The sequence below is a fragment of the Herpailurus yagouaroundi genome, unplaced genomic scaffold, assembly GCF_014898765.1.
Source record: "Herpailurus yagouaroundi ecotype Mexico unplaced genomic scaffold, PumYag 184, whole genome shotgun sequence".
NCBI lineage: Eukaryota > Metazoa > Chordata > Mammalia > Carnivora > Felidae > Herpailurus > Herpailurus yagouaroundi.
The window spans coordinates 17,664,318-17,688,818 of NW_024412415.1; the positions used below are offsets into that span (position 1 = coordinate 17,664,318).

Consider the following 24,501-nt stretch of genomic DNA (forward strand, 5'->3'; position numbering starts at 1 on the left):
GGGGGAGAGAGAGAGAGAGAGAGAGAGAGAGAGAGAGAGAGAGAGAGAATCACAAGCAGACTTCACACTCCACGCTGAGCCTGATGCAGGACTCGATTCCACGACCCTGGGATCATGACCTGAGCCAAAATCGAGTCACACTTAGCCAGCTGAGCCACCCAAGCATCCCTAGAACAGTCTTTCTGAACCATTTGAAAGTAACCTTCCTGACCCTCCTCTCACCCATAGCATTGTCCTTGGTTTTTAACTTGTAGTATCTATTGTATCTGATATTATGTTGTTCCTTTGTCATTTTTTGTCTGTGTGCCACCTTCCAAGTAAATTAGAGCAAGGAACTTATGTCTTGTATATTGTGAATGCCTGTCGTTTGGAACAAGTCAATTCCAGGTACAGGGGATGCTCAAAAGTATTTGTTGAATGAATAGTAAATGTATTGGAAAACAAATACTCATATGGGATCTTGAGAGAAAAATTTCTGATCTGGTAGGTAACCTAGTTCAGTATCCAGGGGTCCTAGAAGAAGCCACTGAAGAAAAAATGCACAGTCTTGAGCCTGGTACATCTGAAGAGTGAGGCTTGGTGCCTCCTGAGGAGGAAACTCGTTTCTTTACCCAAAAGGAAATTTTAAAAATTTTACTTCTAATTTATTTATTTTTTTTAGTTTGTTTATTTTGAGAGCATGAGCAGGAGAGGGGCAAAGAGAGAAGGAGAGAGAATCCGAATCAGGCTCTGCACCATCAGCTTAGAGTCCGATGCAGGGCTCAAACCCATAAACTGTGCGATTATGACCTGAGCCAAAATCAAGAGTTGGAAGCCTAACTGACTGAGCCACCCAGGTGCCCCCTCCCCAATTTTTAAAAAATACTTAATTAATTATTATTATTTTTTAAAGTAGGCTCCATGCCCAACGTGGGGCTTGAACTCATGACCCTGAGATCAAGAGTCACATGCTCTACCAACTGAGCCAGCCAGGCACCCCAAGAAAATCAAATTTTCAGAGCTCTGATGACTGACAATCAGATGTGTTTTGTTTTGTTTTAACTGGGGTAATTAGACTGTGGAGAACTTTGAATAACAAGCCAAAATGGGTTGACATGAGGAAAGAGAAGGTGAATAATACAGAGGCTCCATAGGATTAGCAGAAGTATCAAAGACTAATTATCAGTGCTTTTTTTTTTTTAAATTTTTTTTTTAACGTTTATTTATTTTTGAGACAGAGAGAGACAGAACATGAATGGGGGAGGGTCAGAGAGAGGGAGACACAGAATCTGAAACAGGCTCCAGGCTCTGAGCTGTGAGCACAGAGCCCGACGTGGGGCTCGAACTCACGGACCGCGAGATCATGACCTGAGCCGAAGTCGGCCGCTTAACCGACTGAGCCACCCAGGCGCCCCTATCAGTGCTTTTTTAATTGCAATAAGGGGAATAGAGTTAGGGAGAAAGAAGGACACTAGATATCTGGGGGGAGGAAGGGGGAACTACCAAAATCGGGAAAGAGAGCCTGATGTATGATCCAATTCAGTCAAATTTGACTTAACTACATGCACCAGGTACTGTCCCTGGTGATGGCAAACCAGTAAGGAGGGAGACATAGGAGAGAATGTCTGCTTTTTAAGGGTCTTATTGTGTCTAGCAAGGGAGACAGACAAATGATGACTTATAATATGGGGTCATTGTTGGTTTGACATGAGATGGATATCTTTAGGAGTTACTGGCCAGCCATTCCATGTGTAAGATTTCACATGGTGATGCTCAGCTTTGCTTTTGTAGGAACTGGATTCCAGTAGGTGCCTAATATCTTAAAAAGTGACCCATGCTGGGGCGCCTGGGTGGCTCAGTCGGTTAAGCGTCCGACTTTGGCTCGGGTCATGATCTCACGGTTCGTGGGTTCAAGCCCCACATCAGGCTCTGTGCTGACAGCTCAGAGCCCGGAGCCTGTTTCAGATTCTGTGTCTCCCTCTCTCTATGCCCCTCCCCAACTCATGTTCTGTCTCCCTCTGTCTCAAAAATAAATAAACATTAAAAAAAATTAAAAAAAAAAAGTGACCCATGCTAACCATGAACATACAAGAGTGGTGCATAAGCCAAAATATCAGTTTATTAATTTACAGTGAGGAAAGCTATGTGAACAGCGAAGTTTTAATTAGAAGATTACTTAGCATGGAGAAGAATAAAGGGAAGTAATGGGGTGATGTAAATGTCAAGTGACATCAAACTTTGGTTGTCTGATGCTTCTCCATATCAGGACTGTACCTGCAGTGGGAGCTAGTCACTTTGCTGGTCAGGACACCATGCCTCCCTTGTGATTAATGAACATGGTCACAATTGTTTGATGAACTGCATTTTCTTAAATCTGCATGCTTACTGCCTTCTTTAGTTATGTTACTGCCATTCTGTAGTAATTTATTCTATCTGCTTCTTTGGGAAACAATCTCTTACCATTGTATGTTGATGTTATCAGCTATACCCTTAAGTTTGGAAGATACTTAGGCATAATCTGTGGTTATAATGGAGGTATATACAAGGATAGTGGCAACATAAATAAGGAAACCATTAATACCAACAGTTAGCAAGGATGAACAACTTGAATTGCATGCACTGAATCTTCTAGGAATATAAATTGATACAACCACTTTGAAAACAGTTTAACATTACCTAGAAAAGTTGAGTATTACCATACCCTTTCCCTAGCAATTCCATTCCTAGGTTTTAATAACTTGGAGAAACTCTTGCACATGTATACCAGGAAATAGGTAACAAGATTGTTTATAGCAGAAAAATAGAAGGGGACAACTACAAGTTCAGTCAAATATTCATTTATACAATGAAACACTCTACAAACATGAAAATGGAAGTGCAGCTCTAAAACAGTATTCAGTGAAACAAGCAAGTCACCAAAAAATACATGCTGTATGAGTCCATTTGTGTAAAATGCAAAAAAAGAACAGATCTAAAACTGTTAAGGACATGTCATGTAAGGTAAAACCAAAGAGGAAAGCAAAAGAATGGTTAATTCTTTGGTTAATAATGGTTAAAAGAATGGTTAATTCAAAATTCAATCCAGTCGCTACTTTTTTGGGAGAAGGAGATGCAATTGGAAAGGGGAATATGCAAGTCCTTGTAATGTTCTCTTTCTGAAGCTGGATAGTGCATTCATGGGTATTCATCCTGTCAAATTGTCCACAGTGTCCACTAGTGCCTTACTAGTAGGATGACTGTTAAACTTATGGCCCCTACTGGAACACCTTTGAGAGTAAAGGGAGGGGATGCTCAAAATAATTAAAATAATATTTCTTTGGAAATATTTACTAAGAAATTTGTAACCCCCAAAATAAATATATTAAACCACATTAAAAAGTTTTTTATAATGATTGTCTAGACATTAAAAAAATAGCATAAGCTAAATAATTACTCTTGGTATGTGTTCATATACTTTTATCAGTTTCTTAACAGTTATCTGTCTCAAATACCATGTCATTGGTATTTTTATGAAGTGATTATTTTTTAATGTTTATTATTTTTGAGAGAGAGAGACACAGCATGAGCAGGGGAGGGGCAGAGAGAGCAGGAAACACAGAATATGAAGCAGGCTCCAAGCTCTGAGCTGTCAGCACAGAGCCCGATGCAGGGCTCTAACTCACAAACCATGAGATCATAACCTGAGGCAAAGTTGGACGCTTAACCAACTGAATTACCCAGGCACTCCTATGAAGGGAATATTTTTTCAAAATGTTCTTATTTTTTAATTTTTCCCCCTAAAATTGCCTGCCACCTTCAAGGTTGTATTTGTTGGTTAATATATTTGAAAATGCTTATACCTTCTATTGAATCTTCACTGCAGAGTGTTTTTTTCTTTTTTTGAGAGAGAGAGAGAGAGAGTGCGCGTGAGCGCGCGTGCGTGCGTGCGTGTGTGCATGTGTGTCTTAAGCAGGTTCCATGCTGAGCGTGGAGCCCAACTTGGGGCTCAATCCCACAGCCCTGAGATCATGACCTGAGTCAAATGTTCAACCAATTGAGCCACCCAGCCACCCCAGAGTGTATTACTTTTAATTGAGAAGATATATTCTCAAGATACTTTGTGAGCTTAGTATCTTAAAGTTGGAAGTATACAGTGGAGGTTTACCAAACTTAGTAATGACAACGATGATAATATGTTCAAAAAAAAAAAAAAAACTGAAAAAATCCGGAATAATTGCTAAGCCAAGACAGATGAGATGCCAAGTAGAACAGATATAAGCCAAACCTGTCTTGGGCAGTTACACAAAATGCCTGCAGTTTAACATCTGCATAAGCACAGTTCTGTTAATTTGCTTGTTATTGGACCCAGGTGGCTGCTAGTCAGGGCACTAGCTGACAGACCCCTGTGGTGAATGTTCCTTTCTTCTTAAGAGATGAAAACACGTAAAAGGATCCATAAACTGTTACTGGTTTGAGAAGGAAAATATATTAGTTTAAATATTAAGTTGGAAAACCTTGGGAGAGAGGAGTAGTAAAGGGAATACATCCACACTTTGAAGTACTGAGTGTTTTGCAGCCGAGTAAAGTCGAGCAAAATATCTAAGACTAAGGATTATTTCTTGTTCACATAGGAACATTTTATGAAACAAATGATCCACATTTATGGCTAGAACTTAATAAATACTTTATTTCTACTTTGCATGTTTTGTGGAATTTATTCAAAGTATCTTTTCCTAAAAAAAAAAAAAAGAGGTTAGAGTGGAAGAGAGCCAAAGCATAAGAGACTCTTAAAAACTGAGAACAAACTGAGGGTTGATGGGGGGTGGGAAGGAAAGGAGGGTGGATGGGGGGTGGGAGGGAGGGCACCTTTTGGGATGAGCACTGGGTGTTGTATGGAAACCAATTTGACAATAAATTTCATATATTGAAAAAAAAATATCTTTTCCTATGGAACAGTTCTGTATCTGGAAAGAGGCTGCTTGTGGAGTTTTACCTCATTTGGGAAAGATTCACATGGTGAGGAAATGACAAAGGTCCTTTCCTATAATGAGACTTTGCTGACCACCTTTGCCAGTCAGTGGGTGACGTATCCCAGCATGGTTTTAAAGAAACATTTTCAGAAAGCTGTAATTTTTCCTGTAAAAACACTTTTTCAAAAAAAATTTTTGTGCCTTTTCAAAACCTATTTTTTTCCAGTGGCAAGTGGCTACTCCTCAATGGGGAGTGTATTAATATCCCCCTTTATTAATAGTGAGTCAGAAGATAATGTTCTCCTCCACAATTTACAGTAAAACAAATGTGTCTTAAATATATTGTGCTTAAGCAAAGTTCTCTGGTAGCAATAATTTGAAAGTCACTGATGAGAAAATTTTTATTTTGGCACACATAATGAGTTAATTCCTCCTAAAACTAAGTTATCAGAAATTCTAAATTCTATCAAATGGTTCTTTTAATACATTTGAATAAGAGGTAAGGACACTGAATGATTCATAGACCAGGGTAATGTGTGATGGATAGAGACTATATGACACATAGAAATTACATTTCACTTAATAATAGATCTAAGTAGGTGGAGATGACTTAATATTTTAAATGTGTTTGTTTCTTCTCTCCATAGCTTTAAGAAAAAGTAGAAATCACTCCTGACTGTACTGAATAGCAAAAATTAAGTGACTTTTCCTGTACTGCAAATCATGGCACTACCATTCCGGAAGGACTTAGAAAAGTACAAGGACCTGGATGAAGATGAGCTCCTTGGAAATCTATCAGAAGTAGAACTGAAACAACTGGAAACTGTTCTCGATGATCTTGACCCTGAGGTAGGTGCTAATGAAATAACTTTTCAAACCCTTTGAAACTAAGTAACTTATTTGAGCAGTTAGCTTTTTCATGACTTTTCTCACATACCCCTACATTTTCTCTTTATCCAAATGAATTTTTTGCCTGTTCTTAGTTCCCTCACTTCTGCCCCCACCTCTCCACTCACATGCCAATATATCCTAAACCATTTTCACCAACACCCTTATTTTCAAACATCTGAAATTTCCTGTCCTGTACAAAATCTTTTCTCTTTGGGCAGGGAGCAATGTTTTTGGTAAAATGAAGCAGATAATTAGGTCTTTGATTTATGTCAACCTCTGTGCCTCTTCAGAGCTTCTATACTATGATGGCCCTTGTGTAGAGTGTCTCTAGAAGGTTCTTTGTGACTTTAAATCTTTTTTTTTTTTTTTTTTTTGAGAGAGAGACAGAATGTGAATGGGGGATGGGCAGAGAAGGAGACACAGAATCTGAAACAGGCTCCAGGCTCTGAGCTGTCAGCACAGAGCCCGATGTGGGGCTTGAACTTGGGAATGGAGAGATCATGACCTGAGCCAAAGTCAGACGCTTAACCAACTGAGCCACCCAGGCGCCCCATGACCTTAAATCTAATTGTTACCATTCTAAAAGCTGTTGACCAAATTGAGTAAGTTTCTAGTCATTAGTAGAGTAGACCTAAGTAGATTCTCAGCAGTACTGCAGTCCGTATGGAACAGACCTGAATATATGTATATACGTTTTAATTTGCAAAGTGGGGGGCGCCTGGGTGGCTTGGTCGGTTAAGCGTCTGACTTCGGCTCAGGTCATGATCTCACGGTCCGTGAGTTCGAGCCCCACATCGGGCTCTGTGCTGACAGCTCAGAGCCTGGAGCCTGCTTCAGATTCTGTGTCTCCCTCTCCCTGCCCCTCCCCTGTTCATGCTCTGTCTCTGTCTCAAAAATAAATAAACGTTAAAAAAAAAAAATTAAAAAAAAAATTTGCAAAGTGGGTGTTATTTGTCTTATAAATTACACAAGGCTAAGGTAGAGTCCCTTAACGCCTGAATTGTTATTCTCTGGTATGTACAGGGTGGGGGGTGGGTGGGGAGTCCTTGAGGGGAGACCCCTAAGGTTATGGCTACTTACCCTGAAGGTAAGGGTCATTTGCTAGGTTTCTTCTCTTTACTACATGCTTCTTTATGCTGAGACATTGATTTTTAGTGTCTTTTAAGAATTGAGATAGAGTTTGTTTTATAAAATTATTCTTGTTACTACAACACATTTATTTCCTGCTGGAATGTTTTTGAATTTTTATTGAAAATTCTCCTTTTTTCAGCATTACTTCACTTCATTAATGTGTCTATACCGTAGATCAAAACCCTTAACTATAATTGTTATCACAAGGAAAAGTTTGTGGTACTCATAAGTCTGGGGGTAACCGAGGATAACAGTGCTGTTTTGATCCTGTCACAGCAGTCTCTTCTACAAACAGTTCAACCTATTTAGACCTGTTTCAATCAAGTGGTTGTAGAAGTGGCAGGAGCCTAAGAGCTCATCTAGTCCAGAGTTCCTTAACCTTGACACTACTGACATTTGAAGCTGGATAATTCTTTGCTATGGGGGCTGTCCTGTGCATTGTTAAGTTGTTCAGCATCCTGGCCTCTACTCACTACATGCCAATAGCACATCCCCCTGTTTACAAATGTACCTGGGATTTTTTTTTTTTTAATTAGCTCTGGTAAGATTACAGACATGGAGGAAAAAAGAGTGTATTTCTTATAGTCCCCAAGAGGGAACATGAGAAAACACCTGGTTTCGTCAGGAAGCAGAAGCAGCAAGGAGCAAGTATGGCCCAGAACGATTCTTGTGGTTTCGGAGGGAAGAAATGGGTGAGACAGGATTGGCAAGTTTGAGCAAATTTAGGATTGGATAATTTGAGTCATTTCAGTGGTCTCTGGGCCACAGGAGTAATCTCCAGTTGTCCAGTTACCTGGTCCTGGGTGATTTAGGGCAGGAGCAATAATGGTTTGCTGGGTGAGAGATAAAGGAGGTGGTTGGGATATGGGCTCCGGATTGGTTGGTTTTCATTTGGCAAGCCCACTGCTGGGTGGAGGGCCGAGGAAGTTGTTTGCTATCCTTAGGAATTAGCCAGCCCCCAAGATGGCAAAGCATCATAAAATACAGAAAATAGAAAACATGATTAATGCGTCCTCCCCTTAGTCATGACAACCAAAAATGTTTGCAGACATTGCCACTTGTCCCCTGTGGGAGCACCTTGGTTGAGAAACATTGATCTAGCACTTGCCCTGTGTTTTATAGATAGAAAACAAAAGTTAGGTGACTTGATTCAGTTACTACAATTAAGGAAAGAACTGAGACTAGATCCCTCACTGCCTGATGGCTCCCTGGCAGAGTCTAGTGACCTTTCTGCTAAACTGCAGTGAGTACCCTATTAATACTTGCACTATGCTATACATGTGAAAACTGATGGTTTCTATTTTCTTACTTGCAAAACCATGAGGCCTGCTTCGTTTATGGGGAGGTTTGAGTTCAAACCTCTGGGTGTATTTTGCCGGTTCCTCAACCCCAGTTGCAACTCCCCCAACCTCAGATACTGTTAGTTGAGACTGGAAGAACGATGTTTATTGACAGCATGCCGCTTGTGGGTAAAGTTTTGGGCAAGAGTGCCAGTGAAAGATGAGGTATGAAAAGAGTGCAAGGGTAGTAGTGTCCACTTCTGGCAGAGAAAAGCCGCTGTAACTTATAAATCTCAGAAGATAAGAGAAGGGCAGATAGAGGTTGTATATGGTTCCTTGTTACATTTTGGAGGGCTGTTTTACTTTCCATATGCTGCATTCAGTATATTTATTTGCCAACCTACTGCATTTTCTCAAAACATCTATCTCTACAAGACAGACAGCCAGCCTAGGCAAAAGCTAATTTTTTTTTTAAATTATTTCCAAGGCTTGGAGTATATATCATTACAACAAAATTGTACTGTGAGGAAGAAACATACTTTTTAGTGGCAGTCATTTTAATGAGATCTTTACCTGTTATAAAATAATTATGATCTAGTAACTTGAGTAAAGTATACTCCTAATAAAGCATGGTTGATGAGTTTATAGCCTCCAAAGCCAGTTACCTGTCACTTATTTTGTGTTCAAAAATGTATTTAAGGAGCCAGGATTCCAGCTAATGTATCATTTAAAACCTATGTTTCGGGGCACCTGAGTGGGTCAATTGGTTGAGCATCCGAGGTTGGCTCAGGTCACGATCTCACTGTGAGTTCGAGCCCTGCGTTGGCTTTGTGCAGACAGCTCAGAGCCTGGAGCCTGCTTCGGAATCTGTCTCCCTCTTTCTCTCTGCCCCTCTCCCACTTGTGCTGTTTGTCTGTCTGTATGTCTGTCTGTCTGTCTTTCTCTCTCTAAAAAATAAACATTAAAAAATTACCAAAAAAAAAAACCAAACAACCTATGTTTCACATGATTTTGACCTGGCAGGTGGAATAGCGCAACTCCATTACTACCCCCATGAAAGAGCAGTAGGTATTATTGATGGTGATGGGAAGTAACTTTGATTAATTTGCTTTAATGAGCATTTTTCTTTAGAAGTGTTCTCAAATCTTTATTCAGTAAATATTTGGGGAGCAACCAATAGATTCCGGTACTATGCTAGGCTTAAGGTTATAAGAGTAAGCAAAACAAATGTGGTCTTTGCCCTTATGATGCAGATTGGTAGGAGTGGGGGAGGTAGGCATTAATCAAATAATCATACCATATTAGTATAAGAGCATATAATGGGAGGTTAAGAAAAGCCTCTTTGGGGGAATGGAGCTGCAGTCTTAAAAATGACTAGCAAAAAATGGTGGACAGAGCATTCTAGAGAAGGTCTTTGGTAGAATGAAGTGTGTGGCAGGCACAGGGGAGGAACTAGGGCTAGTGTGGCTAGAATGAGGAGGGTATGTGAGGTGAGGCTAAGGTAGGAGATAATGGAATGGGAATGAGGGATGATGTGATCCAGGGAAACCAGTTGGGAAGTTAGTATAATATTCCCTGCCAGCTTGATCATAGCTTGGACCAAAGTAATGGTGTTGGAGACGGAGAGAAGTAAATAGACAAATGAGTTTTTTAGGAAGTAAAAATGGGTAGGATTCTTCATGCATAGTTCTCAATTTCCGAGTTGGTGGGTAGAAGTCTTGTTTCTTTATTATCTTCCTGTAGACAATTTTGCATTACAAAACACATTCTTAGTGCAGGGTTAGGAACAGACCTCCTTTGTATTTCATATTTATAGATGACCTTTCTGTATAATGTATACCATTACATGAGGAGAGCACAAAGGTGAATTTTATGAAAATTATTATGGATCTCAGCAAATGGCCACAGTTGAAGTGCTATATTTTCTAGTTATAAAATGTACATTCCCTATTATTATCTATATAAGATCTCCCTTTATAATGAAAATTATCTTATAACATCCATGAGATTCAGCATTATGGAAGGTGTTGGCAAAAGAAGGCTGGCCCTTTTATGTGACTTACCGGGCTGCCTTCCATTTCTAAAGCAAAGAATATCTAGGAACAGTGAGACAAGGCAGTATCACCTCTTTGCCTTTCTTTCTTCTTTTTTATTATTATTATTATTATTTTTTTGAGGGCAAGAGAGAGCATGAACAGGGGAGGGGTAGAGAGAGAGGGAGACACAGAAACAGAAGCTTCCTCCAGGCTCTCAGCTGTCAGCACAGAGCCCAACGTGGGGCTGGAACTCACAGACCAAGAGATCATGATCATGACCTGGGTTGAAGTCAGACACTTAACTGACTGAGCCACGTAGGCACCCCCCCTTTTTTTTTATCAGAATTTTTTAAATGTTTATTTATTTTTGAGACAGCACAAGCAGGGTGGGGGGGCAGAGAGTGGGAGGGAGACACAGAATCTGAAGTAGTCTTCAGGCTCTGAGCTGTCAGCACAAAGCCTGAAGCGGGGCTCGAACTCACAAACTGCAAGATCATGACCTGAGCTGAAGTCAGAGGCTTAACTGACTGAGCTACCCGGGTGCCCCACCTCTTGCCTTTCGATGAGCAAAAGGATGGAGCTCACATTGTCTAATCGCCACTTGCTATTCCTGGACTTAGTGAAAATTCAGAGTAGGAACTACAAGAGACAACTTTAACCCATGACCTTGCACCCCTTCCCCACTCTCAGTCCCTCCATGCTCTCAAAAAGATTGTACCCACATGGAACCCCAGAGATATAGCTCTTGTTAGGAGGACATCCATGTGCCTTGGTGCGTGAGTAGCAATGACGGTGGTTGCTGCAGTACATCCTAGTGCTGATGTACATCTATCCATACATTGAACCTTTCACATTAATGTTCTGATATCCTACTGTATGGAATGCATGTGTTTATATGAAAAAGCCTTTACCACGAAATAGAAGTCGTTATGAAGGAATATGATGTATATATCATTTAGAATTCTTTTGTAATAGAATTATTTTCTGTATATGCTTATATGCTGAGCAGTTATTAATCATTAAGAAAACTATTTTTTATTACCATGCAGGACATTTAAAAAGTAAGGAGTGTTTCCTTCTAGTAGAACTTTCTGAAGAAAATGTTTATGTGCTTATTTTAATAATGGAAGTGAATTCTACCTAATAAAGAAAACTTTGTGTAGAACACTTTTACGTTGCTGCCCTAAAATGAAACATTTAATGCCAGTATCACATTCTGGTCTATAAGTCTTTCTTAAATGGGTGATCTGTGGAAGCATATAATGTTGGCATTCTTGGTGGTCATAATGGCTGATTCATCCTCTTTGGCAGAATGCCCTTCTGCCTGCAGGGTTCCGGCAGAAGAACCAGACGTCAAAGTCCGCCACAGGGCCGTTTGATAGAGAACACCTCCTTTCATACCTGGAGAAGGAGGCATTGGAGCATAAGGACAGGGAAGACTATGTGCCCTACACTGGAGAAAAAAAAGGTAACCTTTGAAGTCATTATTCGATAGCATTTGATTTTTCTTTTTATAGGTAAGGTAGGTCTGGAGAAATAATGTTTTTAGAGATGCATCTGACACTGTTGACTTAGAAACTTGTCAGGTAATCTGGCACTTCATTTGCATTTTTCATCAACTTGGCCAGTAAGTTCCTTCTGAATGATTTCTGAGATTTTATTATACAGTGATTTTATATAACACTCTAGTGTGCTGAGGTAAAAATTTTAATTCACTAGTATATTTCAGAATGGAAATGATGTCAAAGCAGTGCTCTGTTCTAACTCCTGTCTTTAAGGAGAACTGTCATAAAATAATTTAGGCCATATTTTCAAAGACTCTTTTTAAAGGAGTCTTCCTTAGTAATTCATAGTTATAATTCCTACAGCCTTCCTTAGTAATTCATAGTTATAATTGTCAATGCTTCATAACCATTACTTTCAGGAGAGTTTTCTAGTCCAGGCCCCTCCCATTGCAGAGTTTGACCTTAGGTAACCTCAGTGGAGACTGAGTATAGCCATATATTTTAAAGTTCTATATATAACACAACATGAAGTAGATTAAGCTACTCAGCTTTCAGTGCGTGTTGGCCTGCAGAGCCAGAGTCTGCTTGCACCCTTGTTGAGGAGATCATGTGTGGAATACCGGCGAATGGTGGCAGCGGTTGCAGGATCTGCAGATTACCTCTTCCAGGCACTGTTTTTACACCTGAATCCTTAGTAATCCAGACAGGAAGAAGGTTAGAGCATAGTGCTTTCTTCTAGTTAGGCTTTAGCTTTTTACTTGGGAAGGAAGCCCTTCTCAGGAATTTGGCCACAGCTCTGTCACGTGGCTACCCCTTAGTGGCAAGGGAAACTTGAAAATTCATTTTAGCATTCTAGCCTCTGTAACAGAGGAAGGCTAGTGAATGATTTTTGAGTGGGTAATTCACGAGGTCTTCATTAAACCTTTTTAAAATTATCTGTCATCCCCAACTCATTTGCTCTTTCACTAGTTTATCTAGTTCAGCCCTTTATCTCTAGTTCAGCATCATTATCTTAGCTACTTGTATTAGAGTTCTCTAGAGAAACAGAAACAGAACCAAAAGGCTCTGTGTTGGGGAGGGGGTGAGATTTATTTTAAGGTATTGGCACGTGTGGTTATGGAGGCTTATTAAGTTTGAAATCTGCAGGATAGGCCGACAGCCTAGAGACCTAGGGAAGAGTTGCAGTTCAAGTCCAAGGGCAGTCTGCCAGCAGAATTCCTTCTTGCTCAGAGACGATCGGTCTTTGTTCTGTTAAGCCCTTCAGCTGATTGGATGAGGCTCACCACATATGGCTTTACTCAAAGTCCACTGATTTAAATGTCAGTCTCATTCAAAAACACCTTCACAGAAACACCCAGGATAATATTTGACCAATTATCTGGGCACCATGCCCAGCCAAATTGGCTCATAACGTTAACCATCACACTACTGTTAGAGATGGGAATGTCTTATCCTCAAATGTTTAGGGCCAGAAAAAGGATTGGAAACCAATACATAGTTTTAAAGTATGGAGAATCACAGAGATGAACAAAAAGGTCAGTTCCTTTGTGTTTATAACAGAAAAGACTACTGGTTATGCTTTCATCCAGACAGCCATACCTATAACGTCACAGTGTTTATAGCTTCAATCCTATTTATACAGGAGAGTATGAGTCTATGAGAATAAACATTGGTTGATCACATTTTACTGTTATGTGTGTTTTAGATGGACTCAAATGGAGGTAGAAATGGAGGGAGAGATATGGGAAGAGAGATGGCAGAAAAAAATAAGGAATTTGAGGACAAAAAGAGAAAATAAGAGATATGAAAGAGCCGTGTTTGTCCTAAATTGACCCAGGAAGCTTCCCAGTATGCTCTTGTTTCATAATCTCCAGTTGCCTAGGGAAAGATCTTGGAGGATTAGAGGGAGTAGGAAAGAAGGTAGAGAAGAATTCTGGAAAACAAGAAAATATCAGAGGGGAGAAATGATAGAGGCGAGGAATATGGGTGGCAAGGAAAAAAAAAATGATGTATCTTCCTTCAACTGGAGTGTGTAATAATTTTGTTTCTTTTTATAACTTATTTATTTATTTTTGGGTTTTTTTTATGTTTGCTTTTGAGAGAGAGAGAGACAGAGCATGAGTGGGGGAGGGGTAGAGAGAGAGACACACACCCAGAATCCGAAGCAGGCTCCAGGCTCTGAGGTGTCAGCACAGAGCCAGACACAGGCTCCAGCCATAGACTGCGAGATCATGACCTGAACTGAGGCGGATGCTTAACTGACTGAGCCACCTAGGCGCCCCTATTTTATTTTTTTAAGTTTATTTATTTTATTTTGAGAGAGAGAGAGATTGTCCCAAACAGGCTTTGCGCTGTCAGCACAGAGCCGGATGTGTGACTTGAACTTATAAACCATGAGATCATGACCTGAGTGGAAATCAAGAAGAGTTGGATACTTACCTGACTGAGCCACCCAGGTGCCCCTAAAATTGTATATATTTTTTAAGATTTTATTATTATTTTTTTAATGTTTATTTATTTTGAGAGATTGAGCAAAGGAGGGGCAGAGAGAGGGAGACTGAGCAGCCAAAGCTTACAGTGCAGAGCCCTGTGTGGGGCTTTAACTCACAAACCGTGAGATCATGACCTGAACTGAAGTCGGATGCTCACCCAGCTGAGCCACCCAGGCACCCCATTTTCTAACTTCTAAAAATTTTTATCTCATTTCTTACACTTTGGATGGGTATGAAGTAAACAGAAGTAGTTGAGTTAAAAAGCAGGTAATTTTGCATTCATAGTCAGTTTTTATAATACATTCACTATTTTTACTGCTTCTTGTAGCTTTGTTGAATACTATTTATGGGCAGCTATGACGCAATGACTAAGACTAGCATTTTTTAAAATAATGAACTTTTTCCTGAAGCGTAACAAGCTTACAGAAAGTGCACAAATCAGAAGGATATAGCTTGGTTGATTATATAGTGAGCACTGCCATGTAGTCGCTACCTGGCTTCTTCCCACTTTTTCTCTTTGTTTTCGGAGGTAACCACCATCGTAGCTTCTTTCTATCTTTGTTTCTGCACATGTGCAAGTAAGGTGGGGGAGGAGGGAGAGGGAGGGACAGAATCCAAAGGAGGCTCCATACTCAGCATGGAGCCCACCATAGGACTCAGTCTCACAACTGTGAGATCATGACCTGAGCTGAAATCAAGAGTCGGACACTTAACCGACTGAGCCACCCAGGTGCCCCAACCATCCTAGCTTCTAATACAATAAATTAGTTATGCCTGTTTTGAAATTTATATAAAAGGCATCATACAGGCTGAATATCTGCTTTGCCTCATTCATACAGTTTTTGTGTGGACCAGATTTGTTAATGGGTATAGTGAAATCACCATAAAAATCCTTTATGGTGTAGTCATTTTATTTTATTTTATTTTTTTAAGACTGTGAGTGGGGGGAGGGGCAGAGAGAGAGAGAAAGAATATGAATCCCAAGCGGGCACCATGTTGTTAGCATGGAGCCCAATGTGGGACTGCAACTCATAACAGTGAGATCATAAACTGAGCTGAAATCAAGAGTTGGATGCTTAACCAGCTGAGCCACCCAGGTGCCTCTGTGGTGGTGTAGTCATTTTTTTTTTTTTAATTTTTTTTTCAATGTTTATTTATTTTTGGGACAGAGAGAGACAGAGCATGAACGGGGGAGGGGCAGAGAGAGAGGGAGACACAGAATCGGAAACAGGCTCCAGGCTCTGAGCCATCAGCCCAGAGCCTGATGTGGGGCTCGAACTCACGGACCGCGAGATCGTGACCTGGCTGAAGTCGGACGCTTAACCGACTGCGCCACCCAGGCGCCCCTAGTCATTTTAAAGGATCGTAAGTGTGATGTTATTACCAAACAAGGGACTTTAATTTCTGTCATGGAGGAGTGGTCCAGAACCACAGAAATGAGGTTTGAATTTCAGGAATCCATGTGATGGAAGCAAATACTACCACCCTAGACTGGGTGGGTCAAGTCTTAGAAGCCATGTTACAGTGTCGTAGACCTGGAGAAGCACAAATTAGTCTTCAACAACTGGGAGACTTTCGTTGTAGAGCTCTACTTTGAAATACTGTAGAGCTAAAAGCCAGCTCATGTTCTCTAATCTACCCTAGGCTCTCATCCTTAAATCAGTTAGCTTTAGTTATCCTTAGTCACTAATACGCCTTCCTTTCTTTGGGTCTCATCCTCAAGATCTTGATCACATTCTAGAAGATCCTGAGAATAATTCATCTACATCTTATTAGCATACCTTCCAACTGAGCTAACTGTGAATCGCCTTCTTAGCTCTGAACGTCCCAAAGCTTTTCTTTCTTTTTAAGGTGTATGTTTTTTTAAGATTTTTAAGATGCCTCTCCTATGACTTTTTATCCTAAATACCTAGATTGAGTCCCAAATTTCTTAATAGCTTATTTCATAGGAGATAGATTTTCAGATTGAGGATGCTTTTAGTCAGTAGAGGTTCTCCTGGTTCTTTATTTTAAAAAAGTTTGCAAACCTGTTAAGGCAAGCATTTTACTTTTTTGTGTACTTGGACTAGTTAGAACATGTAAAATCTGCCATTAATCTCTAAACTTAAAAAAAAATTTTTTTTACACTGAGATGCTATGTTGCAGAATTCAGTGCCCAATGACAGTATTAGCTGTCTTTGCCAGTGCATGTTATAGCAATGTCTCTTAGTTCCAAGTTATGTGCCAAAATCACACAGTGATCTCACATTGTAATTATTGTCAAAGATTGAAAAAGATGACCACTCATTTTTTTAAGCAAAAAATTGGGAACCACTAAAAGGATTATCCAATCATTAAAGTTGACTGCTTCTCCTATTCTGAGACTAATTAAATGATTAATTATACTTGTTCACTGAAAGACACGCCCTCTTTGTGGAGGTAAAATTACACAGAATTGGTGTGACCAAAGGGAATCAACGTAAAACTGAAAATTGGACATTTCAGGATTTTTTCTTTGGACAGAAACTGTATACTCATGCCAAATTTTGTTTTTCTAGATCATCTCAAAATGGTTTGTTTTTTGGTTTTTGTTTGTTTTTGTTTTGTGTGTGTGTGTGTGTGTGTGTGTGTGTGTTTTGAGAGAGAGAGCAAGCACAGGTGGGATAGGGGCAGAGAGAGAGGGAGAGAGGGATAATCCCAAGCAGGCTCCATACTGTCAGTGCAGAGCTCACTGCAGGGCTTGAATTCACAAACTGTGAGATAATGACCCGAGCCAAAATCGAGAGTCTGAGACTTAACCAACTGAGCCACCCAGGTACCCCTCAAAATGTTTTAAAAAGACATCACAGACTAAAAAGGATTCTTGAGAGTGGTTATATATAGATAAATGAGTAATTTTATTTTGTGATCTGGGAAATGTTTAAAATTGTACATTTTACAAATTGAAAGTGTATGCCAACGTCTGAGAAGAAGAAATTAATCCTAGATGCATTTTGGGGAACATTTTGTGTCCTACACTAGTAAATGTTCTGCTTTTAATAGTGTAGTTTTTTTTTTTTTTTAATGTTTGTTTATTTTTGAGAGAGAGAGTGTGAGTGGGGGAGGAGCAGAGAGAGAGGGAGACACAGAATCGGAAGCAGGCTCCAGGCTCTGAGCTGTCAGCACAGAGCCCGATGCGAGGCTCAAACTCAGGAACCGTGAGATCATGACCTGAGCTGAAGTCCGATGCTCACCGACTGAGCCACCCGGCGCCCCAATAGTGTAGTTTTATTAATAGCAAAACGAAGGTATTAAGCAGCTAGTAAGGGATAGCTGACAAAAGATGTATTAAGGATTGTTTTTAAGTGCATCATTACAGTAGAATTCACAGTATGCATATATGCATCTGTTAAATTCATCTAAATCTAATAAGCTCGTGCTAGGTATGATATGGTAACAAGTAATCTTGGCAAGTATTAAAGAAAATGCCTTTCTTACGAGTCTACTGTGTTCAAAATGTTGAGAAACTAAGCACCTAAGAAAATTTAAACAACATTCCAATATTCATTCCTTTTACTTAAAAACATAATATTAAAATGTTTGGAAGCTTTTTACCTCTTTTTCCTTGAAATTCTACAAAACACGTAACTGTGGTAGAGACCAAGACAAGGGTGAAGGAGAGTGTTCATCCTATTCTTTCTCATTCCTGAGAACAGTGAAAATGCAGAGTGCTGGCTATGTAGCTGATTAGCATTTCCCATTATATTTTTACGTATCTTGAATATTCTGTCTCCAGGATAGATAAGGCATAGATCTTCGCCATGAATTTGGCTCCTGGAGAACTAATTTGCCCTACTCTTTAATATTTCTTACCTACTCTCATTTTGCTTTTCTTTGCCAGGAGTCTTCCTCTGCATTTCTAGTATCACCCTTCACCCTTACCTAGCCTGAGTTTTGTCCCCCAAGTGTCCCTTATTTTACAGATGAACCAGAGCCATGCTGCACCTTGTATACTACATTCAGGTGCACCAGAGAATTCCCTTTGAGCCACTGACTCACCCAGATGGGGCTCCTCCATTCCTCACAGAGCCTCCTGTTCTCCCTGTTGGCTGTTAGGGAAGAGCCATCTACGCTTTTTGTTGTTTTTCCTTCCCCTCCCTGAGAAAGGAATGCCCTTGGGTTTTAGTGTCACAAATCCCACTGGCCCTACCTTTCCCTGCTTGTTACTAAAGGTGAATTTAACCTTATTGTTTTAAACTAAAAACTTCTCATACGCTTTCCAAGTTCTTTATTCATAATTATATCAGCTTTCCGGGAAACTTATTGTAGTTACTCTTACACTAAAAGAGGCTTCCCTCACCTTGCTGCGTACATGATTTCTTTGGAGAAAAGGCAGACCTCATCCCTTTATAAACCAAAAAGATCATGATTATAACCTGCCTGAATCAACAGGCTTATGTAACTGCCAGTGGGTAATTCGTTGCCACTAATTTGAAGATAAAGATGGGCTCTTACTTTTGTATGCATGTCTTATAAATCTAAACTTCCCTTATATGCACGTATATAAAATGGTTGTCACCGACACTGTATAAAGTGCTCTTCCCCACCAATGAAGCCGGTATTTGAAATGGGCTGCTTAAGTTTAGTAACACAGACTGGTGTCTCCTTTTCAGACCGATCACTGTCTTTTTGAATGATTTACTCATTATTCCTTTGGGGTCAGGAGTTAGCCAGATGGATCGTTCGTCGCTCATATTAAGACCTCGTTTTATGGAAACTTTCCTCTGGGTAACCATACCCAGGGAATGCATATTCCTTTCCCTCCAACATTTAGTGTATAATTTACATACTATATAGAATACTGTAATTAATTGTTCCAGAATCATATACTATGCAGCTCTGTTATTAGTTTTTGTTCATTTAGGGATTGGTAAGTCCTCCTGATGAAATGACCATTTTGTCACTATGACGTGATCTTCCTTACCCCTGGTAAAGTATTCTTTACTCTGGTATTCTTTTACCCCTGGTAAAGTATTCTTTACTCTGAAATCTACATTGTCTTATATTAATATAGCCAATCTTACTTTCTTTTCGTTAGTGCTAGTATGGAATATCTTTTCTGTTGTCTCATCAGTTCTTTGTTCCCTTTTTCCTCCTTTCCCCCCCATATCTTCCATGTCTCTGCTTAACTTTTTGAATATATGGAATATAATTATAATAACAGTTTTAATATCCTTACTTGCTAATTTTACATCTGTCATTATTAAGTCAGTTATATTGGATTATTTTTCCTAGCTTATGGGTGGAATTTTCCTGCTTCTTACATTCTGGTTATTTTTTTAATTGGATTTAGACATTATGAATTTTAACTTGTTGGGTGCTGGATATTTTGGTTTCCCTGTAAATATTCCTGAATTTCTTTCTGGGACATGATTAAGTCACTTGGAAACAGTTTGATTTTTAGGGACTTGTTTTTAAGATTTGTTGGATGAGACTGGAGCAGTATTCATTCAGTCTAGGGCTAAATTTTTCTCCACTGCAGGAACTTCTGAGCTGCTTACCCAGTGCTCTATGAGTGATGAGGTTTTATAGTGTGGTTGCTGGGAACACGTCTTACTCTCAGCCCTGCATGAGAATAGGCACTATTATCTGTAATTTTTTCAGGTGTTTTTTCCTTGGCCCCAAGTAGTTCCATCACACACGTGCTGAGTACTGCTCTGCTGGGTATGAAAAGGCAGCCCTCTGCAGAGCTCCAGAGCTCCAGTTCTGTGCAACTCTCTCCTCTCTGGGATTCTTTCTTGCACATGCACAGCCACTTTGGTCTTTCTGGACCTCAGCTCTGTCTCCTGGGTTCAGAACGTTCTCCCAGCCCTGCCTGGGTTCCCGCTCCCTGTGCTGCAGCTAGACACTTTCTCCAGGCAGGAAGCTGAGCAGTCACAGGGCTTCCTTTGTTTCTCATCTCTCTGGGATCGCTGCCCTTGGTTGTGTGATGATTATTAGTATCTTGAAAACTTCTTTCACATATCTTGTCCATTTTGGGGTTTCAGGCATGTGGGTAAATCCTGTCGTTATTATTTCATTTTGGCCACAGATGGAAGTCTCTAGAATTCTATCTCCCCAAAATAAAGATCTCTTACTTTCCATACAGTGTCTTTCTAGCTCATTATCTAGTGTATACAAACTCACGAAACATTTGTTGAATAAATGAGCATTTATTGCAGTATTGAGTAAGTTCATTTGTCTTTGGGTGAAAATAAAAATGCCTTTCCAGGATCTGCCCTTCATTCTTGAGTTTGGTTGATTTGAAGTTTATGTGCATCTGATCAAAAGGTGGCCTAATTGCCTGGAATCTGTTCTGGAACTGGTAGCTTTTAAACAAACACTAAAATTAGCTAGCTAGGGGCCTTTCACCTCTGTAGAAATGAAATAAATAGGAGCCATCTCTGTTTCTTTTTATTATACCTTATATACACTCAGCAAGGCTGGGAGCTATGACTAAGATAATTTCTTTACATTTGTGGTAGCTGTAACTTGCTATCACAGCAAAAGAGAAAGAGATGAGGACTAGTGAAGAAAGGTCCCGGCAATAAAATTGTTAACATGGTTAACAGTATCTCTTACTGATTGGTGACAAAAACAAGGGTCTTGGCAAGATCGTCCCTTTTTTTTTTTTTTCCCTCTTGGCACAAACATGAGTTTGGGTAAGTTCCATGCATTTAAATCACTATTACATGAATTCTTATCTTGGTTTCTTCTATTTCCTTAGCTGTCATTTGTAGTTACATAAACATTACTGAACTGTTCTAACATTAGCAACCAAGAGTCATAGCTCTGTTTTTGTTTGTTTTGTTTCATTTGGGGGTTGGGGGGGCATGTCATTTCATACTTGTCTGAGAGATGTTTTCTGACCTAGTCATTGTTTATTGTCTTATTTTGCCTCAGTATAAAGAATTGTCATTTCAGTTTTTTAAAAATTGCAGTTTTAGACTTTGTTACGTTAAATAAAGAAATTAAAGTCACTTAGATAGATAGAGTTATAAGTTAGGGCTTTTTTGACCATATTTCAAGGAGAGGAAAAACAATTAGATTAGTCCAGGGTAACTCATACTAATCTTTTCAGAACTATAATCATCCAGATTAGTGGTTATCAATTTGAATAAGTAATTATCAGAATCGCTTAGGGAACTTTCTCAGAAATACCATGCATAACCAGTTTCCATTCCCTGAAGTTTAAGAACCACTGATAAAGATACTTGGAGCTTTATGTTTTTTAATCTTATTGGGTTGTTAGTTTGTCTTGAAAAACTGTCTCTGTCTCTCTCTGTCTCTCTGTCTCTCTCTCTCTCTCTCTCACACACACACACACATACATGCACACACATGCAAGAAATTCCAGGGGAAATAAGAATAAAGAATTAATGTGTTGGGGCGCCTGGGTGGCTCAGTTGGTTGAGCGTCCGACTTCAGCTCAGGTCATGGTCTCACGGTTCGTGGGTTTGAGCCCCGCATCGGGCTCTGTGCTGGCAGCTCAGAATCTGGAGCCTGCTTCAGATTCTGTGTTTTCCTCTCTTTGCTCCTCCCCCACTCATGCTCTATCTCTCTCTCAAAAATAAATAAACATTAAAAAAATAAAAAAAGAATTAACGTGTCTATTATGTTTATTATATACCAGTTCCTTTATATATATTAAATCATTTTATCAGAATGAGATGGAGAATTCTTTAAAGAAATAATCCATGATTTGAAAAAACACAAAGGAATCAAGATAACCATAATAAAGTGGAATACTAATAAGTTTAAAAATTTTTTTTAAAGCAGTATCAAATTTGTTGTGCATTTCCTTACTCTGCAAAAAACACCACCATACAAAATACCTATCATTTCACTCATCTTGCACGATTTTGGGGCGCAAACCAAACTAACCATTATAAAGATCTATTATATTTGTCAGCATCTCATGGTCATTAAGATTTTTAACTTAAGTCTAACTGATGAAAGACTAAATTAGGACACATGTTAAGAAAGGCATTTCCTGTTTTATGGGATCGAAGCAGTGTGCTAATGTATTTCTCAGAAAACAGCTGATTTTGATTAAGAAGTACAAACCTGCTGTATGACTCAGTACGTCTCAGAAAATTATCTTTTTTCCTTTACGTTTTAGGGGGTGAATATAAGTTTACTCAGGCAGACAAAACCTATATTTAATACATTTTTTGAATGTCTTTATTAAGTATGCATCATAAAATTTCCCATTTGGAGTATACAGTTTAATGACTTCTGGTGTATTTGCAGAGTTGTGCAACTATCACCACAGTCTTCAGGTTAGGACATTTTCATCACCCAAAAAGAAACCATGTATGTATCCATGAGTAGTCAGTCTTCATTCCTCACTCTATTCCCAGCCCTAGGAAACCACTTATCTACTTAATTTCTCTGGTGCTTATACTACCATATCTAAAAATCCTTTGCCTAACTCGAGGTCATGGAGATTTAGTCTTATTGCTTTTTTTTTTTTTTTTTTTTGGAAAGAGAGAGGGAGAGAGAGAGAATGAACCCACACAAGTGGGGGAGGGGGCGGGAGGGAGGGAGAGAATCTTAAGCAAGCATGATGCTCAGTGCAGAGCCCAACATGGGACTCGATCTCATGACTCTGAGATCATGATCTGAGCTGAAATCAAGAGTCACATGCTTAACTGACTGAGCCACCCAGGTACCCTTCTTATCACTGTTTCTATGATTGTTACAGTTTTAGGTCTTACATCTAGGTCTGTAATCCACTTTGAATTAATATGGTAATTAACGTATGGTAAGTATGACATAGGGGATTGACTTCATTATTTTGCAAGTAGTTATCCAGTTCTCCCAGCATCATTACAGTTCTTTCTCCATTGAATTGCCTTGGTACCCTTACAGACTTCAATTGACCATTAACAAAAAGGGTTTATTTCTGGACACTCAACTTCTATTCCATTGATCCAGATGTCTTTCCTTATGCACCATAACACTGTTGATTACAGTAGTTTTATATTAAGTTTTGAAATTGGGATGTGTAAGTCCTTCAGTTTTGTTCTTCTCTTTCAAGGTTACTTGGCAGTCCTAGGTCTCTTGGATTTCCATATGAATTTTAGCATCACCTTGTTATTTTCTGCAAAAAAGTCAGCTGAGATTTTGAAAGGGAGTGTTTAAGTCTATAAATTAATTTGGGGGGATCTCGTTAGGTTTTGTACTCATAATATTAAACTTCATTTCTGCCTAGCTTATTTTCTTATGAAGTTAAATTTCCTTACTGTTACTTTTCTATAATGAGATTTTGTAAAAATGCATTAAAATACAAGTCTTACAGGGTTAATGTTAAGCTAACCATGAAGGAATATGAAGTACTTAATTTTTATACTGTTAAAAACAATATCGTATAGACTAAATACCTCTACAACAAAAATCTCTATATACAGAGAATTTATTATAAAGAGGAGCACCAGCTGAGGTACCAAACTGTTTCAGAGCTGTATAAAATAGAAAAATTGTATATCACAGGAAAATTTCCATAAGCCCTAAAAATTTTGTTGTTTAGCTTTGTTGTTTTTTTTATGATGAGATTAATTTTGTATTTATAAGTTTGGCAAAAGTTTATGGGAAAATTAGATATGAATAATGCCTCTATGGAATGTAGATGAGGATTACAAAAATAAACATTTTAGATTTTTATAATGCTTTAAATTCCATTGGTCCCTAGAATAAGACATGGGCAGCTATTTGATAGTTTGTGTAGTTTTGTTTCATAAGTGAATACCATAATCTAGTGGTTCTCAACCTTGACTGCTATGCATTAAGGTCCCTAGAGAGTTTATAAAAATCCAGATGTCTCACACACCAGACCAATTAAACCAGAATCTCTGGGACTTGGGCATCACAATTTTTTAAAGTTCCACAGGTGAATCCAGTGTGCAGCCAATCTTTAGAAGCCCCTCCCATAGACAGTTGAAAATGTAGTGAGACTAAGCTCAGGAAAATGTAATTATCCTGAAATGGCAATTAAAGGCATGAATGGTATGCTACTTTAATTATACTATCAACCACTGAGAAAAGTGCTATGGAATTATCAGGATGTAATGATTTGGATTTGCCTTTATCTGTGAACCAATAATAAAAGATTGTCTAATCAGAATTCCAAAATTTGGTACTAACATGATCAGTTATGGATGCCATTATATATTTGAGGTATTTGTTTGAGGGGAAAAGTCTACTGTTAAAAAGTTAATTTGAAAGCTACCAGTTTAGGG

The 24,501-nt window shown here is 39.1% G+C and overlaps 1 protein-coding gene and 1 non-coding gene across 2 annotated transcripts in view; one reads left to right on the top strand and one right to left on the bottom strand.

Annotated features, from left to right (window-relative positions):
* TMOD3 (tropomodulin 3) overlaps positions 1-24,501 on the top strand; it is an 81,019-nt gene that overhangs the window by 28,793 nt on the left and 27,725 nt on the right. Inside the window, exons 2-3 of the mRNA XM_040492700.1 lie at positions 5,576-5,777; positions 11,578-11,734. Of these exons, the coding sequence (XP_040348634.1) occupies positions 5,652-5,777; positions 11,578-11,734 (283 nt within the window). The 5' untranslated portion in view covers positions 5,576-5,651. The remainder of the gene's footprint in view (positions 1-5,575; positions 5,778-11,577; positions 11,735-24,501) is intronic.
* Positions 902-974, bottom strand: TRNAK-CUU (transfer RNA lysine (anticodon CUU)). The gene has a single exon. It is a non-coding gene; the product is annotated as a tRNA-Lys (tRNA).